This window comes from Mycteria americana, chromosome 11, assembly GCF_035582795.1.
Source record: "Mycteria americana isolate JAX WOST 10 ecotype Jacksonville Zoo and Gardens chromosome 11, USCA_MyAme_1.0, whole genome shotgun sequence".
In the NCBI taxonomy this organism is placed as follows: Eukaryota; Metazoa; Chordata; class Aves; order Ciconiiformes; family Ciconiidae; genus Mycteria; species Mycteria americana.
The window spans coordinates 6996194-7015367 of record NC_134375.1 but is presented as its reverse complement, the minus strand read 5'-3'; the positions used below and the strand labels follow the sequence as shown (position 1 = coordinate 7015367).

The 19174-nt window shown below is 47.5% G+C and overlaps 1 protein-coding gene across 2 annotated transcripts in view; it reads right to left on the bottom strand.

Moving 5' to 3' along the window:
- The window catches only part of CACNA2D2 (calcium voltage-gated channel auxiliary subunit alpha2delta 2), a 230404-nt gene extending 215118 nt beyond the window's left edge, over nucleotides 1-15286 (bottom strand). Inside the window, exon 1 of one of the 2 annotated variants that reach the window (XM_075513754.1) lies at nucleotides 14928-15286. In XM_075513754.1, the coding sequence (XP_075369869.1) occupies nucleotides 14928-15052 (125 nt within the window). In that variant the 5' untranslated portion in view covers nucleotides 15053-15286. The remainder of the gene's footprint in view (nucleotides 1-14927) is intronic. The other variant, XM_075513756.1, reaches the window with a different exon arrangement.
- Nucleotides 15287-19174: the final 3888 nt, after the last annotated feature.

The window sequence follows — 19174 nt, the reverse complement described above, 5'->3', positions numbered from 1 at the left end:
CAGAAGCGACAGAAGGACTGTAACACATGCAAAATAAGCCAAAGGCAATGGCTACCATTAGTGGAGCTGCACTGGTGATACCAGCAACGTGCTACCCAAAACAATTAACTGTTTTGTTTGGAGCCAAAGCTAACTGAATGCCTTAGCCTCCCTGCTTTTTTGAAAGCTATGCTCTTATTTACATCTTGAAACTAGATTTCTATGGCATACTTGCTGATGCGCATCAGGAGCGAGAGAAGCCCATGGGTTCCACCATGTTTGCACTCTCATTACGCAGGATTAGAATTGGGCTCCTGATCTCAAAGCCTGTCACAAATTTGGACTTGAAACACAATGAATTAGTAAATACGAGAACAGGTGTCAGTTTTATGAAGCACACTACCTGAATAAATTTCACCCAGTGCAGCCACTTGTCATTTCCAGCACCCCTTGAGACCTCAATGGCTGATAACCCTTGCACATCGCTTTGCAACCCATTATACAGATGAAGTTTTATGATAAAACCTTCCTCCTCGCTGACTCCTTCTGTTTTACAGATGCAAGCTGAGTGGAGGCTGAAGAGATCCCATCCCCCACGGCAAAGATAAGGTTATGGAGGGTAGGTCTCAGCAAGGATTTTGCAAGCTGCATGAATTATTGAAGTCCTTTATGATATAATGACAGACATATCAGGTTATTTGTTTATTCTGTGTATAATTCATTACTCTCTTGGGAGCTAGACAGAAGTAGGATAGCTTGTTGCATCTTCTTGTTCATTCCAGTAAACCCTCATCACTAGATGGAAGGCTGAACCACCCCAGAAGACAAAACAGTCACACCTTGCATGATCTGCACTTTTGGTTGGAGATGGAAGAGCTTTTTTCACAGCCTGGAGAAATAGCTAAGCTGTTACTTGAGTACATCAAACTAGATGGCTAGAAGACGACAGTCTGGGTAGCATTTCTGTATCGTGCCACCAGAACACTGTCATCTAAGGTATATCCAAACAGCTTTGTGATTAGATGCTATGAGTTTCCCCGTGCTTCCCCGTATCATTGCTGAGCGACAGCAGGACTATCCAAGCTGATGCAGGCTCCTGCAAGACTTTAGCATAGTTCAGAACAACCACCTCCCAGCTATGCAAATAGTAAGATACTGGACAAAGCAAAACAGTTCCCCTTGCTTGGCTCATTTGTGTAGAGTCTGGTCAAGATATGGGGCAAAGATAAAGGAGTGCCACGTCCTGATGGCTGGAATGCAGTTTTGAATGCATACATTGTAGTCATCTCTCATTTCTCTAGTGTGCTGCTTGAAGGGTGAGGGAGAGATGTTATGCCACAGTGGCAACCAGGAAATAAAGGATCGACTAGAGCCCCTGACAAGAAAGAGCTTCCCAACGCACTCTGGTTCACACAAGGTACTCCACCCAGTGATGCTCCTACTGCCAGGAAGAGTCATGGTACTATGGAGAGTTGCAGCAAAACACAAACATGGCCAAGCTGAAAATGGCACACTGGGTAACTCTTACTAGCCACAGGACACAAGAGGACTGCTTTTAGCATCCACCCTTCCCACTGCAGATTCCTGCTGATCAGAAATAGACTAGGCACACAATGATTAATCTGATCACTAAAACACAAGCCACGTTAAGGAGTCTGATAGAGGACTACTGACTAGTCAGAGCTCTGCTGAATTTGTGTCTACAACTTCTCTCCTTACCAAGAAAGGATATCATTAACCTCTACCACAAAGACCTCCTGCTACAAGAGCTATTTAGGGGCATCCATTGCCATAATTCTTCAGCCTCTAACCATGTTAATCCAAGTCTCCTGGGGTTTTGGAATAGCCTCTCACAGCATCACACACAACATTCCTCAGAGGCCTTCGGGGTGTCACTGTCACTAGATGACTACCTAGTTAAATCCCCCATTTTAAACAACCCCTCTCCCCACCATCCCCCTGCCTGAGAGATTCCTGGCTCCTAAGAGAGCATTGTAATCATTGCTGTTATAAAGCACTTAGCGATGCTCACTCATTGCATCTCTCACCAGCCAAACACCCAGAACCCTGTTATTTCATATGCCGTCGCCTTCATTTGCAGAAGCTCTTCATTGTATTAGTCCCTTTCAGCAATGAAAGAAAAAAGGGGTGAGGGTGGAGAGCATTAAAAAAAAAAATAAATAATAGCTTACTGCATTTTATGCCATTACCTCACTACTTTGTGATACACATCTAAAAGCTGTCTGCAAGACCTCTCCTGTTGTAAGGTGGCATCCAGACATGCTCTGAGGCAGGGATAGTGGAAACATGAAGCCCAGTTTCGTTTTGTCCCAGTGCTGCTGCATCACTCGGCACTACAGCAACAGGGATGAAACTGTCAGCTTTCACAGGTCACCTCCTCTCTCCTTCTCCCCATCCAGCTGGGACAAACACTGCTCCCTCTGCAGGGAAAAAGCGTATACATACAACCTTTCCTTTGAACAGGATACAAGCCTATTGAAATGGAGGTGGCTGAACCACACTGGAAATACTCAGAAGGTACTACAGGATTTGCTATACATGCTCAGGATGTTGGTCCATCAGGCTCAGTTTCCCCATCTCCAGCCAGAGCCAGCTTTTCACACCAGAAAGGATATACCTCCCATCCTGGAGGACCCCGTGGAAGGAGGATGCTGTGCTGGAGCACCTTTACGAACATGGATGCTGTGCTGGAGCACCTTTATGAACATGGATGCTGTGCTGGAGCACCTTGGGAGTTCCCCCTGCTGCAAGAAAACACCGCTCTGCAATGAGCTGTCTTCCCTTTCAAAAGGGAAGGGTCATTAGGAAACTCTACTGGAGCCTAAGCACAGATGTGTCCCTTTCCTCTCCAGATGCCTCAAGCTAATAAGCCAGCAGTGCACCCACAACCTGGCTTCACAATTATCATAGTTACCATCCACATTCCCTCACCACTGCAGTATCACAGTTAAAGCACAGATAGTGCAACGGCCCATCAATCATCATTTTGAGGGGACTGATCAACACTAAACTGTCAAATCCTCCTAATAAGTCTGACAAAAAGTATTGTCCATTTTTTTCAGGAGGGGAGAAAGGAGCTACAAAGGCAAAGCAGTAGTCTCAAATCCAGACTTTTGGGAGCAGAGTCAGAACTGCAACTCAACCTCCTGACGCTAAATTTGACATCTGCCCTTGGAAGACAGCACTCGAACACCAAAGCAGGAAACTCACAAATCTATGGACACCCACCTGTGGATACCCTGGAGCAGGTCTCCTCCCAGCCCTCACACACAATATGCTCACAGGTAACTGAAATCTAAGATTACAAGATAATTCTCTCTTCTGCTTTTCTAAATGAGTATTGACATTAAAACCAAAAACATCTGACATCCAAAACCCCTATAAATATAATGCCTCGGACTCTTTTCTGTAAGAGAAAAATCCCAGTCTCTAATGTGGTCCTCTCAATGGGGCCCGTGACATCACCAGCCCCTTTCTATTTAGAATAATGACTTCTTCCACACGCCAAGAGATTTGAAATTACCTGTGAAATATATTTCCCTAGGCACAGGCTCAAGAAGCATGTAAATTACCCAGCTTAATGGCCTCTAGAATTTCTCTGAGTGGGAAATGTTCAGATGATATCTCAGGTACCGTCCAAGGGGATAAACATCCGAGGGATGGTGAGGAGCTACTGCCCTACAGCTCCCCCAGTAACCGGTCCCACTGGTGAGCGCTTGCCACAAGCAGCAATGAGCGCAAGAGATCCAATTCTAAATGAGTGCATCATCAGCACAAAAATGCAATTTTAAAGAGAGCATTTCTTGGGAAAGGTGCCTGACCGTAACTTACACAGCACAAGCAGCCAACGCAGGGCTTATGCAGCAGAGGGCACCCACTTAATTTGCAAAAGCCCAGTGCTGAGCACGCTAAGCACTCAGCAGCAAGCCCTCTTGCCCTCCACCTAACTGTACAGAGAACAACACTGCCCAAGCTTTGATGTCCAGGCATTTGCCAGAGAATAGTGTCCTTCAGAGAAGATTTTCATCCACAAGGACAGTTCCCACTCTCCCAACACCAAAGGGACAGATACCGTCCCTGGAGTCCAAATCCTCCTAGCTACGTTTCTGTTCTTGCAGTTAATCTGATGTTTTGTTAGTACGTAGCAGAAGAAACATTTATCCCGAAACGAAGAGCATGGATTCATTCGGAGGAGCAGAGGAAGAGGAATTACGTGATCTGGGTTGCATTTCCTGCTCCACTGCTGACATATTGGAGTCTCTGAAACCTTAGTTTCATCAGCAAAATGAGCAATAGGGAAGTACAACTGCTATTACAAAGTGTGTGTAAAAAACATTATAAGGAGTGGAAGAAGGAGAACAGGACAAGACGCTTATATGGCAATGGGGAGGGGGGACAATCCCAAGGGCGCCATGAAAGAATTACTTTTCTCCCCAGGGAACAAGCCTGAGGCACACAAGCTTTGCTCCCGATGCTAGCCAAGACTGACAGGTTGGTCACCTTTTAACGCGTAGTGGATAGAAAGTAGGCCAGAAGATCAATCGGGGATAAGAGAACACCTGGAAGACAGGCCTGCAAGGGAAAAATGGGCCAAATTCCTCGGTGTAAATCTCCTCAAAGCAAAGGTGTAAGACAAGTTCTTTGCTGAGCCTCTTCCAAAGCGAGAATCTGCCCTCATTCTCAGCCACAAGCATCTTGCTAACCCACATACTGCCAGAAGCTGTGGTATCACAGCAAGATTAACGCAGGAGCAATTTTAACAACAATTTCCAAGCTAATTTCCTCACTCACAAGCATGCCACTAAGGGTTGAAGTTTGTCTGGAGTTCTCACAACTATCTGTGCTCAAGATTAACTATATGTCACGGCCAGTAACACAAGCACTCTGCTATTCAGAAACTATTAGAAGATAAATACTAAACCTGAACATCATAGCAGTAGAAAAAATGAGAAGGAATGACATTGTAATAAATATTGTAGCCAAGCCAAATGAGGAAGCAAGGTTAGTTTCATGTGGAAAGTTAGACAAAAAAATACCATGTACTTGGAATAGTCCTTGGGTCTGGTCGTGGGATCTGGACTTTTGTGCAATGAACTTCACAAAGTTCAGAACATTTCAATAAACTGCAGTTTACCCAGTACTGCAAGTTGGCCGCTCTGGTGCGGGATGAAACAGCAATTCCACCCAGCCCCCGAAGCACCAGGCTTTGCACATGAATCCTTCATCCAACAAGGGGCATACGTTTTTAAGTAGAGAAACTGCAGGTATACGCATTACTTGTGGCCCCAACATGGGCCTCAGCTGTGAATCCTGAGAACAGGACGGGGTCTGGCAGCCACTTCCCAATGAGAAGGTGGCCATGCGCTCAGTTGCCTAAGAGTCACCAAACAAGTGACATTTATTAAATGGCCCTTATAAAATAAAACAGGCCGCTTTCAGCACGCATAATCACATTCATAAACCGCACAAACCAGCAATGCTTTCAGCACAAGGCTCCACTTGGAGCGGTGTCAAGAGAAGAAAGGCAGGAAAAGAAGATTCCCACACACCAGCATTGCCACAGGTAGTGCTCCACGCAGAGCACCAGCCTCGGGATGCAGCCTCACCTCTGGCTCGGTAACGCTGTGCCTGCTTGAGCAAACACGGCACCAGCAAGGCTGTCAGGACAGGGCTGTAAGAGGAGGAAAAGGTACAAGCTAGGTCAGCAGCCGCAGCGGTGAAGTGAGACCTCATGCCAAGATGCAGCTGTCAGAGCCCTTTCGTACCTGGCTGCTCCATCCCCACATCTGGGCAGGGAGCACAGGGAAGCAGGGGAAGTTGAGGGTATGAGGTTCACCTGTGGAAAGAGCCACTTCTCACGAAAGAAAGCCCCAGCCCCTAGCAGGCAGCAGGAGTGAGACAAAGCTGGTTAGATTTTTCTCTAAAGTAAAGACTAGATCAAAACAAATAAACATAGCGAGGAGCAAGTGACACAGAAGGGTTCAATTTAGCCTTAAGATGATGGGTAAAAAGGCGGTATTGATGTCAGAAATGCCAACACAACATTTTTGTTGCTGGGTCAAACAGGCAGGCAGGTGCTAAATGGGGTTATTTAGAAACTGGGACCAAAGCATGAGCAGATAGTAGGTGTGTTAGATGCATTTCTTTTCTCCATTTCACAATAAAAATCACATCAGAAGCAACCACAACCACCACGATATTTAAAAGTGAAAAGACAAAGGCCTGAAAGTTGTCCCCGGCATAATCCCACAACATTGTTGTTGGGATGAATTTGGCATTGTCAGGGATGAATTTGGCCCAGTATCTCAAAAATTTTTTTGACATTTCTCAGCTTTTAAACCTAACATAGCCGTAGCAGAGTACAGCAGACAAGACTGACAACAGCAAATTCTTCCACATCGTAACAAATCCAACCTCAGGAAGAATGGCTCAATCATGAGCAGTCCCACAGCACACAGCCAAGCAGGGGCATGAAAACATCCCTGCCTGTGCACAGAGGGGCTCCTTTTGGGCTGATGCTCTTTTGGTCTGCGCTCTTAGAAGTGCTGTCATTCTGTGGGAGGCAAAATAATGTCATCAGTTTGGTCACTGATCGACAATTATTAAGATTTCCCAGCAAACAAAAATGGAATAAATAAAAACCAAGAGCTGCATGAAGAGAAAAATATTGATTTCCCCCCCATACTCATGTAATTTACCCTCCTTCCCAGAGCAGGCAGGGGAGGAGGGGAAAGCAGAGTGCCCACAAAGCTGCCACGCATGCCGAGCTCACTGTCCTGAAACTCTTTTCAGCTTGCAGGTCTTGAATAATTAAATGCTGTTTCTCCTGCCCTTTTTTTCCCTGGTATGCATGACATGCTGCTGCAGAAGGTGTACTTTTACCTGGGCAATGGGCATCCCTCCCCCTGCAGAGGGGTCCTGGAAGCACCACACAATACGTTTTTTTTTTTTTCCCCCTGCTGATCCCAAGAATGTGACACTACAGTGAATGCTTACTAGCGACCTCTAATTTATAAGACTATCTCAGACATGAGGAAATGGTACTTTGGCTACTCCTGGGTCTACTGCATTCGTTATGGAGCAATAAAAAAAAAATATTCAACCATTCACAGCCCAGAATCTGACTCAATCTTCAACACCTGATAAAGCTGAATATTAGGTTCTTCGCTTGGCTTAAGTCTGTCTCTATTTTGGTGTCCATGTTACAGCTGCCAAAAACCTGACTGTGAAACCCACCATACGTTAGAAATGCAAACAAGGCACTGCACTCACTGTGTCATACTGTAGAGAAAGTGTTCATTGGCCACCATAAAGAGATATTATTACACAAAATTCAATAGAGATGAGAATTCAAATACAAGAGTATCTCCAATTCAACAGAAATTAAATCAGCGAGAGCTGATTTTTGAAGCATAAGTGGCTTATACAAGGTCAGCTCTGAAAAATATTTAGAAATATGCCTCCTGTTTTGTTTTCTTATTTGGAGGATGAATGTGAACTCAGACTTTGGATACTGGATTCTTCTGGACTGAAGAATATTAAGTGCCCACTGGAGAAGAAACAGACTGACAGCAAACAGACTGGCAGCTTGCGACAAAAGTTTCAGGACCCAGCTCTATTATGAGTTGAAAGGCATTGGTATTTATAAGGAGAATCATATCAACACTCCTTCCCAATTCTATCCACCAGTTTAACAGTTTAAGGGGTAACTTTGTGCTTGGAAGGCCAAGAGGCTTGGAAGCCTGAAAGCGTGGGGGAGGCTCTATTTATCAACAAATCAGGTACGCAGTGGCAGCTACACCACGAACCTGCACCGTGACTGCCGCATCACTGATTTTTAGCTCTGAAATGGTGTTCCAGCAGGGACTGAGGCAAGCCGACATGCTGCTGCCAGCACTCAGACTCTTATTGCCCTCACTTTCCCTGTTGGATAACACCAACTTAATGCTCCTGTGGGCCACACATCTTCCAGGTTATCCTGAGCAAACCCCTCTGGTCCACAGCCACATGCTCTGCAGGTTCAGAAGCCTTCCAGCCGCTGAATGCCACACAGAAAAGCCTAGCCAGTTCTGGCTTGATCCTTCATTTGGTGGAACTCAGATAAGCAAACCTCACCGAAATGAGTACATACTTTAAAGAAGCTACCCCTGCAAATAACACTCCTATGGATGGGAAGTTGCCAGCATCTTGGTCATGAGATTTTCACCCTTCTCTGTCCTTGCAGCTGTACTCCCCATCCTTTCCCCCCCACCCTTCCCTGAAGCATAACTTGCTTTCTAACACTACACAGATTTTTGCTCCAATGCACAGCATGATCTAACTAATTCGCACTTCATTGCTCTGCACACCTCATCATTTGCACATGAAAATAGCAGTCTCTCTCTATCCCTCCACTCGCTGCCTATTTCTTCCTCCTCCTCCTCCATCCCCCACCTCCTGTACCTTCTCAGCAAAACTCTACTACGGAAGCTGCAGCGAAGAGGCTCACATTACCAGGACTCCATTGCTTTTACAAAATTTACTAGCTTGCTGTGAAGCCTCATAAATAATTCAAGATAGACAACCTTTGTCAGGTAAATGAACGTGCCTTTTGTAATCCATCACTCCAGGTTTTCTATCACAGTGATACATATACTCACTGTAGGCACAACCCATATTGATTCATAGATTCCCCAAGTGTCAGTGTGGGACAGGGTAGCAGAACAGTTGTTGCACCAGCAGAACCCAAGGAAATCCAAAGTCTGTCCAGGGCTTCAGTGGATTCATAACAGATACCCACTGGTGCAAAAGCAGCTCCAGCCTAGTCCATGGAAAGAGCAGCTCCATTCCCACCCTTTGTGGACAATGAAAGAAGGGTCATGGTCCGGGGGGGGGGGGGGGCAGGGGACTCATTCTTATTAAAGATCTCCTTTTCACTGCAAGAACTTCAGAGACTTTTGACACAAATCAGAGCTAAAAATCATGTTGCATCCTGTACTTTTTGGGTTTAACTCCACCCACTTCAGCGGTGTTACTGCACAAAGGCACTTGGCTCATTATGCAAACTCAACTTCTGTTTTGGCAACTGAGCCCAAGGCTTTATCATCATCAGAGCTATTGCACTAAATGGTTTATATCCCTAGTTAGCACCCAATCTGATTGCTATCAGCAATTACCTCCTCTGAAGTTCTCAGCCTCAACTAGAAGCAAGGGGAGGAGGCCTGATCCTGGTTCTCCTGAAAGGCAGTCTTACATGGTCCTGGGAGAAGGTGCGCTGTACAACAGCTCCTGCACTGTCCCCACCAGACTGAGAAGCAGCTTCCAAGGAGGAGGTACGGCAGCCTAATCACAGGCAAGAATAACGACGTTGCGCAGAGTTAAAGAATAGATACAGAAACCACGTGCAACCTTTGTCTGGCCTGACTGCCATTCAGATCCTTGTGTCTCTTGCCCTGCAGCCCTTTCACCAGCCACAAGCTGATCTGGCTAAATATCCTGATCACTCATACCATCAGTCAATGCGAGAAACACTTTGCTTTACAGCAGAATTAATCCTTTGCTCTGGGTAAACACCTTGTATTTCTTATGATATTTATAACCGAAAGGTAATAGCTGAGGCAGAATTGGAAGGGTCATAGGACAACTGTCAAAGTTATGAAGAAAATCCATGTGCATTCTCTGAAAGATCAAATGATTCAGCCTAAAGAAAACCATGCTAATAGCTTGTTGATACAAACCAACTCTCCAGTAACAACAGTTTGTACAACCCCATTCCCCATGCAACCCAGCAATAATAAACTTAAGGATGAAGGCTAGATTACAGGAACAGCTCTAAAACAACAAAGTACTACCAACACCCCAGAGAGGAAAAAATAATTTTGCTAACAAAACACATTTTGCTTTCAAGAAGCTCCTGGAAAAGGAAATATTAAAACTTTCAGATAGTGTCCTTTCTTGCTGAATATTTCACTCAAGTATTTTGCTTGGTAATGACTTTTTCTTTTATTTCATCCCACTTGAGTATTTCAGTGGCTGAAAAAAGCATTGTCTAAATTATCGTACGGTTTGTGCACATGTACAATGTTACAGTGTGCAGATGCCCCAGCACTTAAGGCCTCAAGAGCCTTTCTGATGGCTTTTGAAGCCTAACACCAGGAAGCTCGTTCAAGGATAAATTTTCAGGTTTTCATTTAAACCCTATGTAACCACCTTCAGCTTTTAAGGGACCGTTACACACATGCATACAACACACATAAAGCTTCTTCACAATGCAGCTTCTGAACTATGCCTGTCAAACACCAAGCACGAGCCCATTTCTACCCTCAGGTCTACGTGCAGGAGCCTTATTGATTTCAGTGGGAACCCACACACTCCCTCAAGAGAATTTAAGTTAACAATTTTTCAATGTATACAGTTGAAAAACTCAAACTCCTGAAACCACAATCTTGAAGGGGATCACTGCAGGCAGGGTACAGTGTTCAGGTCTCACAAGGACAGGCAAGAAAGCGGTAATACCCTGCTCTGTGATGCCTGCCCCTTCCCCAAGCAATACCTAGGCAGGAAGCATTCAGGAATGGTAACAGGAATAGAGAAAATTTTTTAAAATGCCAAAGAAATACCGCAAATGGCTTTTAAAAAACACTTGGTCCACTCCCTGAGGCTGTTCTTTTACCTCTGGGCAGCTCAGGGCCCCTCTGTGCACCCCAAAGCGGATTCTGCCACTGATGCATAGCCCACACGGGGCTGTTGCAGGGACACTGGGTGTTTGTGCCTCCACTGGGTACCAGTGCTCAGGGAGGCTGCTCAGCCCTCACAGGGATGGAGCGACATTATCTGTCAGTCACTCATTGGGGTAGATTGCCCTCCCAGGGAGCTGTCTCTCTGCTCAGCCGAGTGTAGCAGAAGACAAGCAGGGCCATCTCCCCACTTCTTCTCTGCTCTTTTCCAGACAAGTTCCCTTCCCAAGCATCAAACCATAATTGGAAGATATTTTCTGACTGCACAGCAGGTGGGCAGTAGAACAAGAGAAGGAGCTTCCTCTACATGGTATCCTGCAAACCCTACAGCATCCAGTCCTAATAGAGTTATTTATTTCAAGCCCTGCTAGCCCAGATGTGCCATCACTACCAGCATCATTAACCTCATTCGGGGTGAAATGACACAAGTACAAATCAAAAGCTGCTAAAAGGAAGCAATTAATTTGGTAGAGGCAGCCTCAAGACCACCTTCCAGTGGTGATGGGCACCTATTAGGCCTTATTGCTCTCAGCAGGAGCCTTCACTGCTCACTATCCCACAGGAACACTGGTAACACCTCCAGCTCGCTGCCCAAAACTACTGTCTGCATCTGACAAGTGCTAAATCTCATGCCAGAGAGGCAGGACCGGACCCTGGTCCGCAGACTGGTGCCTTCCCCTGCAGACATCCCTTTCTCCTCTGGCTGGCTGGTCAGAGATGCCCTGCAGAGCAGCGATGAAGCCAAGCCTCACCAGCGGATGCACAGCAATTCTGCACACACCTGCTTCCTCACAAGAAGCAAATGGCTCGCCACCCTCTAGCAGATGGCAATTTTCTTTCAAGTCCAAGTGACAAAAAGCCTTTCTGCAAAGCGAGGAGGGGGTCTGTTCCGCTCCCAGGCAGTGGTACTGGCAGCCACATTCTCCAGCACTCGCATGCACGCAATCCCCGCTAACGGGAGGCGACGGCAATACAGGTGCAGGACTCCCCTGATTGACCAGGCTTTCAATCACCTAATACCAAATCTCTCAGAAATTCAAGCAGAGGTTGTTACCGTGCCGCCACAGGAATCCCTCTGTGTACTATTTAAAAGAAAAATTAACTGCAACCAACAGCCTTTCTTTCCACAGCCATTAATCCCATTGACCACACAGATGCACATTCTTGTACGTGACCATTCCTAAAAGGAGCCTTGTCAGTCAGTGGACATCACCTAATGTGCCCGCCCCAATGGGTTTGTTCCAATCTGGGATTTTGCTTTTTAAATCTCAATGAGAAATTCCCCTTTGGACAACTGGCTGAGCCAAGCCTTCCTTAGCTCAGCATAAGATGATTAAACGCATGCTACCCGGGAGGAGAGAGATAATGTGGAACACCAGTGATTTGTCAGGGACGGAACCAAGAATCGACACACAGAACCGCTGATGATAATTAATACAATTGTAACAAAAAATTTTAAAAAAAAGAAAAAAAACCTGTTCTTTATTTTCTTCTTTTCTCCCCCTCAGGCAAAATATCCTAATCATTCAGTCTGCTGCCTGTCAGAATGAAACAGTTCTGGGGCTGCTTAAAAAAGCAGCCTCATTTTTGAGAGTCCTGTAGTGAAAGATGACTTAAGTGATTTACAGAGAAAGCCTCCAAAGACAAACAAGGTTTCTAATCAACAGTCCGAATCATTCGCTGTTGTTACAAGGGTGCGTGGTCCAAAGTAGGAGAAAATTGGCTCCTAACAAGAAGAATTTAGCAGCGCATCTCATCAGCTGAACTCAGCTTCTGACGACAAACCTTCCAAAAAGATTTAAGTTATATCCAGCGTCTTTAAAAACAAAAAGAGTGCAGACAGGGAGCTACTCAAGGGGGAACAGATAATTAAGGAGTGCTGTTCAAGCCTTGGTGCCAGCTACCATTGCACTCTTTACTCCCATTAAACATTTCCTTCCCGAGAAACAATCACGGCAGCCCCAGGGCAGAGCTCGCAAGGCATTTCAGCCCACACGTTACAGCATTAACCTACTGCCCAGCAATTGTGCATCATCATCAAATATCCGTTCGTGACGCTTCTTCTCTGGGTTCACAAGACAGGTCATAAGGGGAATAAAACGAGCAAGAAGATACCAGGTCAGGCTGAGGTCTTGCGTCCCTTCCGTGCCTCTTCTCCGGATGCAGCCAGACCGCATTACTTCCCACCAGAGGCACACACAGAATTAGCGGTCTTTTCAGGACCATTCCTTCATATTTGCAAGAAATTGTGAATCTTTGCCACTGGGTTCAGTTTTTACACATCTTGCCTCTCTCAGTACAGGATCAGGCCCACTCTGATAAGACCACTGATCTAACTAAATCTATCCTAGTAAAGCCCACCAAATTATCTGGAATAAAACTGCTTTGGCTAATAAACTGAGCCAGCTTTTTAGAACAAAACAGATAATAATCCGTCTGGGTGAGGGGAAGGCCAATGCATTATTTACAAGTTATACGCCTCTCTTAAGTATGTCTCTCCTGGTATAAGAACCTTCTTATAAAACTTTCTGCAGGTAGAAAGAAATCACAGTTGAGACTTGTAAACTGGTACCCAGAAGATATTTATTCTATGATATGATTCTGTGTTCCAAATTTAAAAGGAGAAAGCAACAACCTACAACCCCCGAAAAAGCTGCTGAAATACCAAAAACATCCCACAAACTTTATCTGTGCTTCACCACGTATGCAAACCCCTCTACTTCTATAGGGATTCTCATGGAAGTAAAGATTATTCAAGTGAGAACAACGCTGGATCAGGCCATAAGGCTGTGGTACTTGGACGAGAACTGGCACGTTCCCTCTCCTCTCCTCCCCCTGTAGGGAGACATTTCTCAGGGTCTTATTCTGAGGAATTTCTGTATTTATGTGACAGCAAGAAAAGGGAACCCATCGGCTCCCGAAGGTCAAAGATAATTAGAAATATGGATACAAGACCTAAAAGAATTCAGAAAGAATCTATTAGAATGGGAGGTATTTCTGAATAAACAAGGAGTGCAAACAACCATGCCTTTGGTGAAGCCAGATATTAACACAGTAAGCTACAGCTCTCCCAAATAAACAACGCTGTTTCTTCTGCCGATAAGCCTTCTTTTCAGAAGGCCTGACTACATGCCTGTAAAAATGTACTTTGAGATCAAAGACGTTAATCTAAAAGGCTTTCAAAAATACTTCCTATGACATATATATATATAACGTTATTTCTGTTCTTAAGCAAATCAAAAATGACAAGAAAATTGTGACATAAAGCAGTGCACATCCACTGGGGCAGCACAAAGTTAAGGGCAACACTGCTATTATTAACTCTATGTCATTGAAATCTTTCCCCACCTTCAGAAACGCAGACTGTAAGGACACGGTGTCAGCCTTTACTTTGAATCGTCTGGATTTTTTTTTTCAGTTTTGTGTCAACAAACCTCAGCATTTCATAACAGAGATGACAGCCTCTTAAAATACATCTCGGCAAGATTTCGCATGGCTGTGTGGAGGGGGACGGGGCTTCAGGGTTATGACGGTATGCAAGAAAGCCGAATGTGTTAGCAAATATTCCCAAACATTAACTTCCAAAACGCTCGCTTTCTTCAAAAAAATCTATTTATATCCTTCCTGCAGCGACTCTCCAGTCCCCCACCCCCTCACCCAAATGAGCTGCTTTCCGACTTTCAATAGATTACAGCCAACGTCTGTCGGTCCAGAGGGAGGGAGAGGAAGACCCGCCAGCTCGGACAGCCTGTGGAACTATCCATCTATTATTAGTTTATGCCCAAACTCCGGGGGGTACGGCCGGCTGGGGGTACCACATTGTGTGCTTGAAACGGGAGGGGGGGTGGGGGGGAGTCCTTTTTCGTCTTTCCCCCCTCTCGCCACAGTAACGCTTCAACAGCCGCCCTGCACGCCGGCACCCGCCGGGGAAGTTTGTGCTTTCCAGCAACTTTGGGTCCGTTCCTCGCCCCGCCGCTCCGGCGGCCGGCAGGGAGCGGGCGGCGACCCCGCGCCCGACCGCATCCAGCGCGGCGGGGCGGCGCGGCGCGGCGCGGTACGGCACGGCGCGGCGCCGGCCGCGGGCACCGGCAGCGCCCGCCGCTGCCGCTCCCCCGCGCGGCGCCGGCAGGCCCCGGGGCGGCCCCGCGATGCGCCACCGCGCCGGGCCGAGCCGCGGTGGCGGGGGGTCCCGGCCGGGGCGGCGGCACTTACGTGTGCTGCTGGGGGAAGCTGTAGCCGTGGGCGGCGGGGGCGGCGAGGAGCAGCAGCAGGGCCAGGTGGCCGCAGAGGGCCGGGGCGACGGGCGCCGCGCTGCCGGTCGGAGCCGCCATCGCCATGTTTCCATTAACGGCGCGGCGGGGAAGGGGCAGAGGCGGCGGCGGCCCCGCGGGGCGGCTCCCCCCGCCGCCACTCGTGCGACGAGCGCGGCAGTCCTCGGCAGGGGGGCAGCGCCGCGCCGGCTGCGGGCACCGACCGGCGGCCGCTCGCCCGCTGCCTCTCCGCGGCGGCCGGCACTGAGCGCCCGCGAACCGCTACTTTCCCTCAAATAGGCGGGCAGGCGGGCGGCCCGGCCCGGCCCAGCCCGGCCCTGCCTCCTCCCCGCCCGCCTCCCTCCCTCCGGCCCCCCGCGCCGCTCCGGCCCCCGCCGCCCCGCCGCCGCCGCGCATGCGCCCCGCGCCGCGCCCCCCCGCCTCCCGCCGCCACCCCCCCCCTCCGCCCGGGGTCTGTCCCCCGTCCCCCCGGCGGGCGGCAAGCGCAGGCGCCTCCCCGGGCGCGGCCGCGCGGCGGCGGCGGGGGGTCCCCCCGCCCCGACCAACGAGGGACCTCGTGGGCTCCTTCCCACCGCCCACGCGGGTGCTGCCCCCCGCGGACCTGTCATCGCCATTCTGGCAGGGTACCGCGCTTTCCTTCCTTCGGGGCCACCTCCCGGAGACAGATCGGCGTACGGGAACCTCCAGTTATGTTAAATAATAATAACAGCGGCTGCGATTATTCTTTTTAAACAGGCTATGGCTTTGGGGAGCGTTCGTGAGCGTGCCAAGAGGGCAGGCTAAAAATTAAAAATAACAGAATTAACAAACACAGCCCAAAGTCACCAGCGTTTCTGAGCCGGACTTCTGAAGGCCTGGATTTTGCAACACTGTCTTCTGGGTAGCTGCAGTGCAATCTCGTCTTCTCTAAATCCAAAGCCGAGCTGCTCGGCTTCATTGAAACTGACCGCTGGCGAGTCACAGGGACAGCTGGCAAAGGAGAGGCAGGAACGCCGTCCACACGCTCTCCGATTCCCTCCCCAGATAGCCTAAACCTGGACAATCACAGGCCAGGCAATTAGTAGCTGCCGCCGCTTTGCCCTCTTTAACTTCAGAAAAGGCGTAATATTGGCAAGATTGCCAGCGTGTGGACAGACCTGGAGGAAGAGCCTCACAACCCATACCTCAGCGCTTTAAAGGTGCAAAGGCTCCTTGGTCCTGCCCGCTAGAACAGCAGGGCGCAGCGGCAGGACAGGAGCCCCTGGCGGTTTGGATCCCAGCACGGAGGTTAACAGCCTTCCAGCTTGGGAGGGGGGTAGGCTTCTGATGGGGAGAGATTGCTTCTCTGAAGCGCTCCATGCCCTGGTTTGCAGGAGGGGTTTTCTCTGATGAATTGCCTCCATCCTTTGCTTCTGATGGGAAAAAGAAACATTTTGGAGTGACACAGACCCAGACTCGGAATCCCAGTATCCCGGCAGCACCAAGAGTGCTGCCTGAATTCATGTGGTCACATCCAGACACACCACGAATTTCATGCAGTGAGGAGCACTGATACATAAATGGAAACAACGAGGACTTGGTGCGCTGACTCTAGCTTGAGCTGGTTCAGAGAGACAATTCTTCTTTTAATGAGGTAGAGAAACACTATCGTTTTCCCAACTCATGTTAGAAGTCAGCAGTAAAACCCACACTCGAATCCAGAAAATCGGACTTGCAAAAACATCAGACACTGACCTGATGTGTTCAACACAGAGATGGATATGCACAGTAACTTAATACTTCAATAAAATACTAAGAAATAATTCATTATTCCCTCTCTAGCTCCTGTACCATGTGCAGAGTATGGCTATTCTTTGCACGCCCTTCAGGATATGGTCTGGTTTTGCATCCTGCATTTCAACTGCACCTACCACGTGTAGTTTAAGCCGGGTTTGCATGGGCTATTACAGTTGAAATCGCAGTTACTGACCTGTCGGATAGAAGTTTCCAATTTACAACCTCCAAGTGTGTTTCAGCAGTGGTAAGTGGATAATCTCTAGCGTATGCATGGGAAACAGAGCGACAATATGATAAACAGCTTGTCCATTGCTGGCAGAGTCGGCAGCAGATAGTAAACACTCTTCATTGTGTAGAATTTGGCTTTCCAAACTCTTGAAAGACAAATTCTGTTGTCTGTTACATCCATACTTTCTTTCCCAGAGGACGTGGGTTAGCATCTGTCTAACAGATAAAATTCAACTCAAGATATGGGCCCACAGGGTCCAGATTTCAGGTTCCTATTCTAACAGGATAACCAGGGTCTATGAGGCAACATTGCAATTGCCAGATATCCTTTATAATACAGGATTTTTCTGCATTATGCAATCTGATCCCCTGTCCTGTGAGAAAAGCTCAGGGACACAAGTGTGTATTGCCACGGCTATCAACTGCTTTTCCAAATGCCTGGCATCCAGCAGCTGGCTGCTCTACAATTGCAAATGCATCGCATGTATGCAGCAGCTCCAACGCTGGATGCTCCAGCCTGTTGTGCTTGAACTGTGCATATGTACAGAGCAACTCGCCATCACAGGCACAGTAACCTGACACATTCAGAACGGCATGGGTGATTTATTTCTTTGAGACATGGCTCTCCAAAATCCTTACAATTGTTTTGTTTTAATCCAGATATCAATATCCTTCAGAGCAAAATTTGACCTTGTAGTCTTACAGTAGGAGTGGACCTCTAGATGTCAAGTAATTACTTTCAAATGTTGCTGTTTGGGTTTCTTAACAGTAAAGCCTTGCCTGATATGTCCCTGTTTCTAAAGAACAGTCCACACTGCTGAGATGGACATTTTGTTTCAGTTTTGTCGCCCTTGTTTTTCTTTGTTATTTCAAATGCTTTTAACTACGTGGTACTTGTTGCTACGATCTCTGCAGTCCATACATGGATAGGTTGGTTAGTAGCAAGCCACTTCGAAACAGTCTTAAACGTAAAGGGGCAAAATCATGGAATTAGCCAAGATACATGGCAGGAAAAAGTGTTGGTTCACACCTGCGTGCTGCTAGATTAACCCTGTCACCTCACAACCAAAGTCCATTTCTCAGGGCACAAATGTATATGAATTTATCAGGGAGCTCCTTTTACTACCACCCTTAAAAACGCTGTAAGATTGTTTTCCAAGCTGTGCACAGGAGAGAGGAACACCCAGGACCTGCATAAAACTATGTATTATGAAGACCTTATGCCAACAATTTGCAAGATCAACACTGCCCTAAAAGGGAGGGAAGCAAATCAGTGGAGCCATCTTCTACCTGGTATTGTTGAGAATGACAGGAAAGACAGCATTGCTACATACATTATCCTTCATATTTTCTGCAGCAGGTGCTGCTGCACTGTGGCCTCTTCGAAACGCTGTCCAACCTGCAGCACCAAGCACCACCAAGGCACGCGAACATGGGCTTGAACATGGAGTTCAAGCTATAGTCTCCAGAGGAGCTTTTAATATGTCACTGTAGGTTCTCAGAGCAAGTGTGAATCAGCCTAAGGTTGCAGTCAAAGCACCATAATCTATACAGGACCCTGTGAAATTCAGCACAATACCTGAAATACTGGCGGGGTTGCAGCAAAGCAGGCAGCACCACTGCCATTCTCCCACGTCTTTTAGTGGAGAAGCCATGTAGGAGGAGGCTGTCTAAGTTGTTCTTATGGCTGATTTATTTGCAAATGCAGGTGAATGCTAGAGAACGTGTGAGTTTAACTCTCCCATGACTGATCATTTCACAGGAAAAATGTGAGCCTTTGCAGTCAATAACTGCTGCATGGACATGTTTCTTTCCTTACTTCTTCAGGTAAACCAAGTACAGCCTTCCCCTGCCTCTGCTTTCATGCATACGTTGGTGAGAAGGGAGAGTCATCCACACCGTCCTCACAAAGCACATCCCCTTCGTGCAGTCCAAGTGACTGAGAGGAATTAGACAGCAAGGCTACTTCTTTCCCCCTCTTAGCAATTTACAGTGAAATGCTGCTGCTTATGTATTTCTGACAGGCAGCTGTAGGGGAGATTCCAGCATGTCCAGGGGGAGCACAGCTCTGCACAGGATCCCCCCATGAAGGTGAGTCAGTGTCCCAGGACACAGGCTTCAACTTCAGGCAGATTGGCACAAGCACCTGGCTTGGTACCTGAAAGGTAGTTCAGCAGAACAAATACATCTGTTTAAACCTGAAGC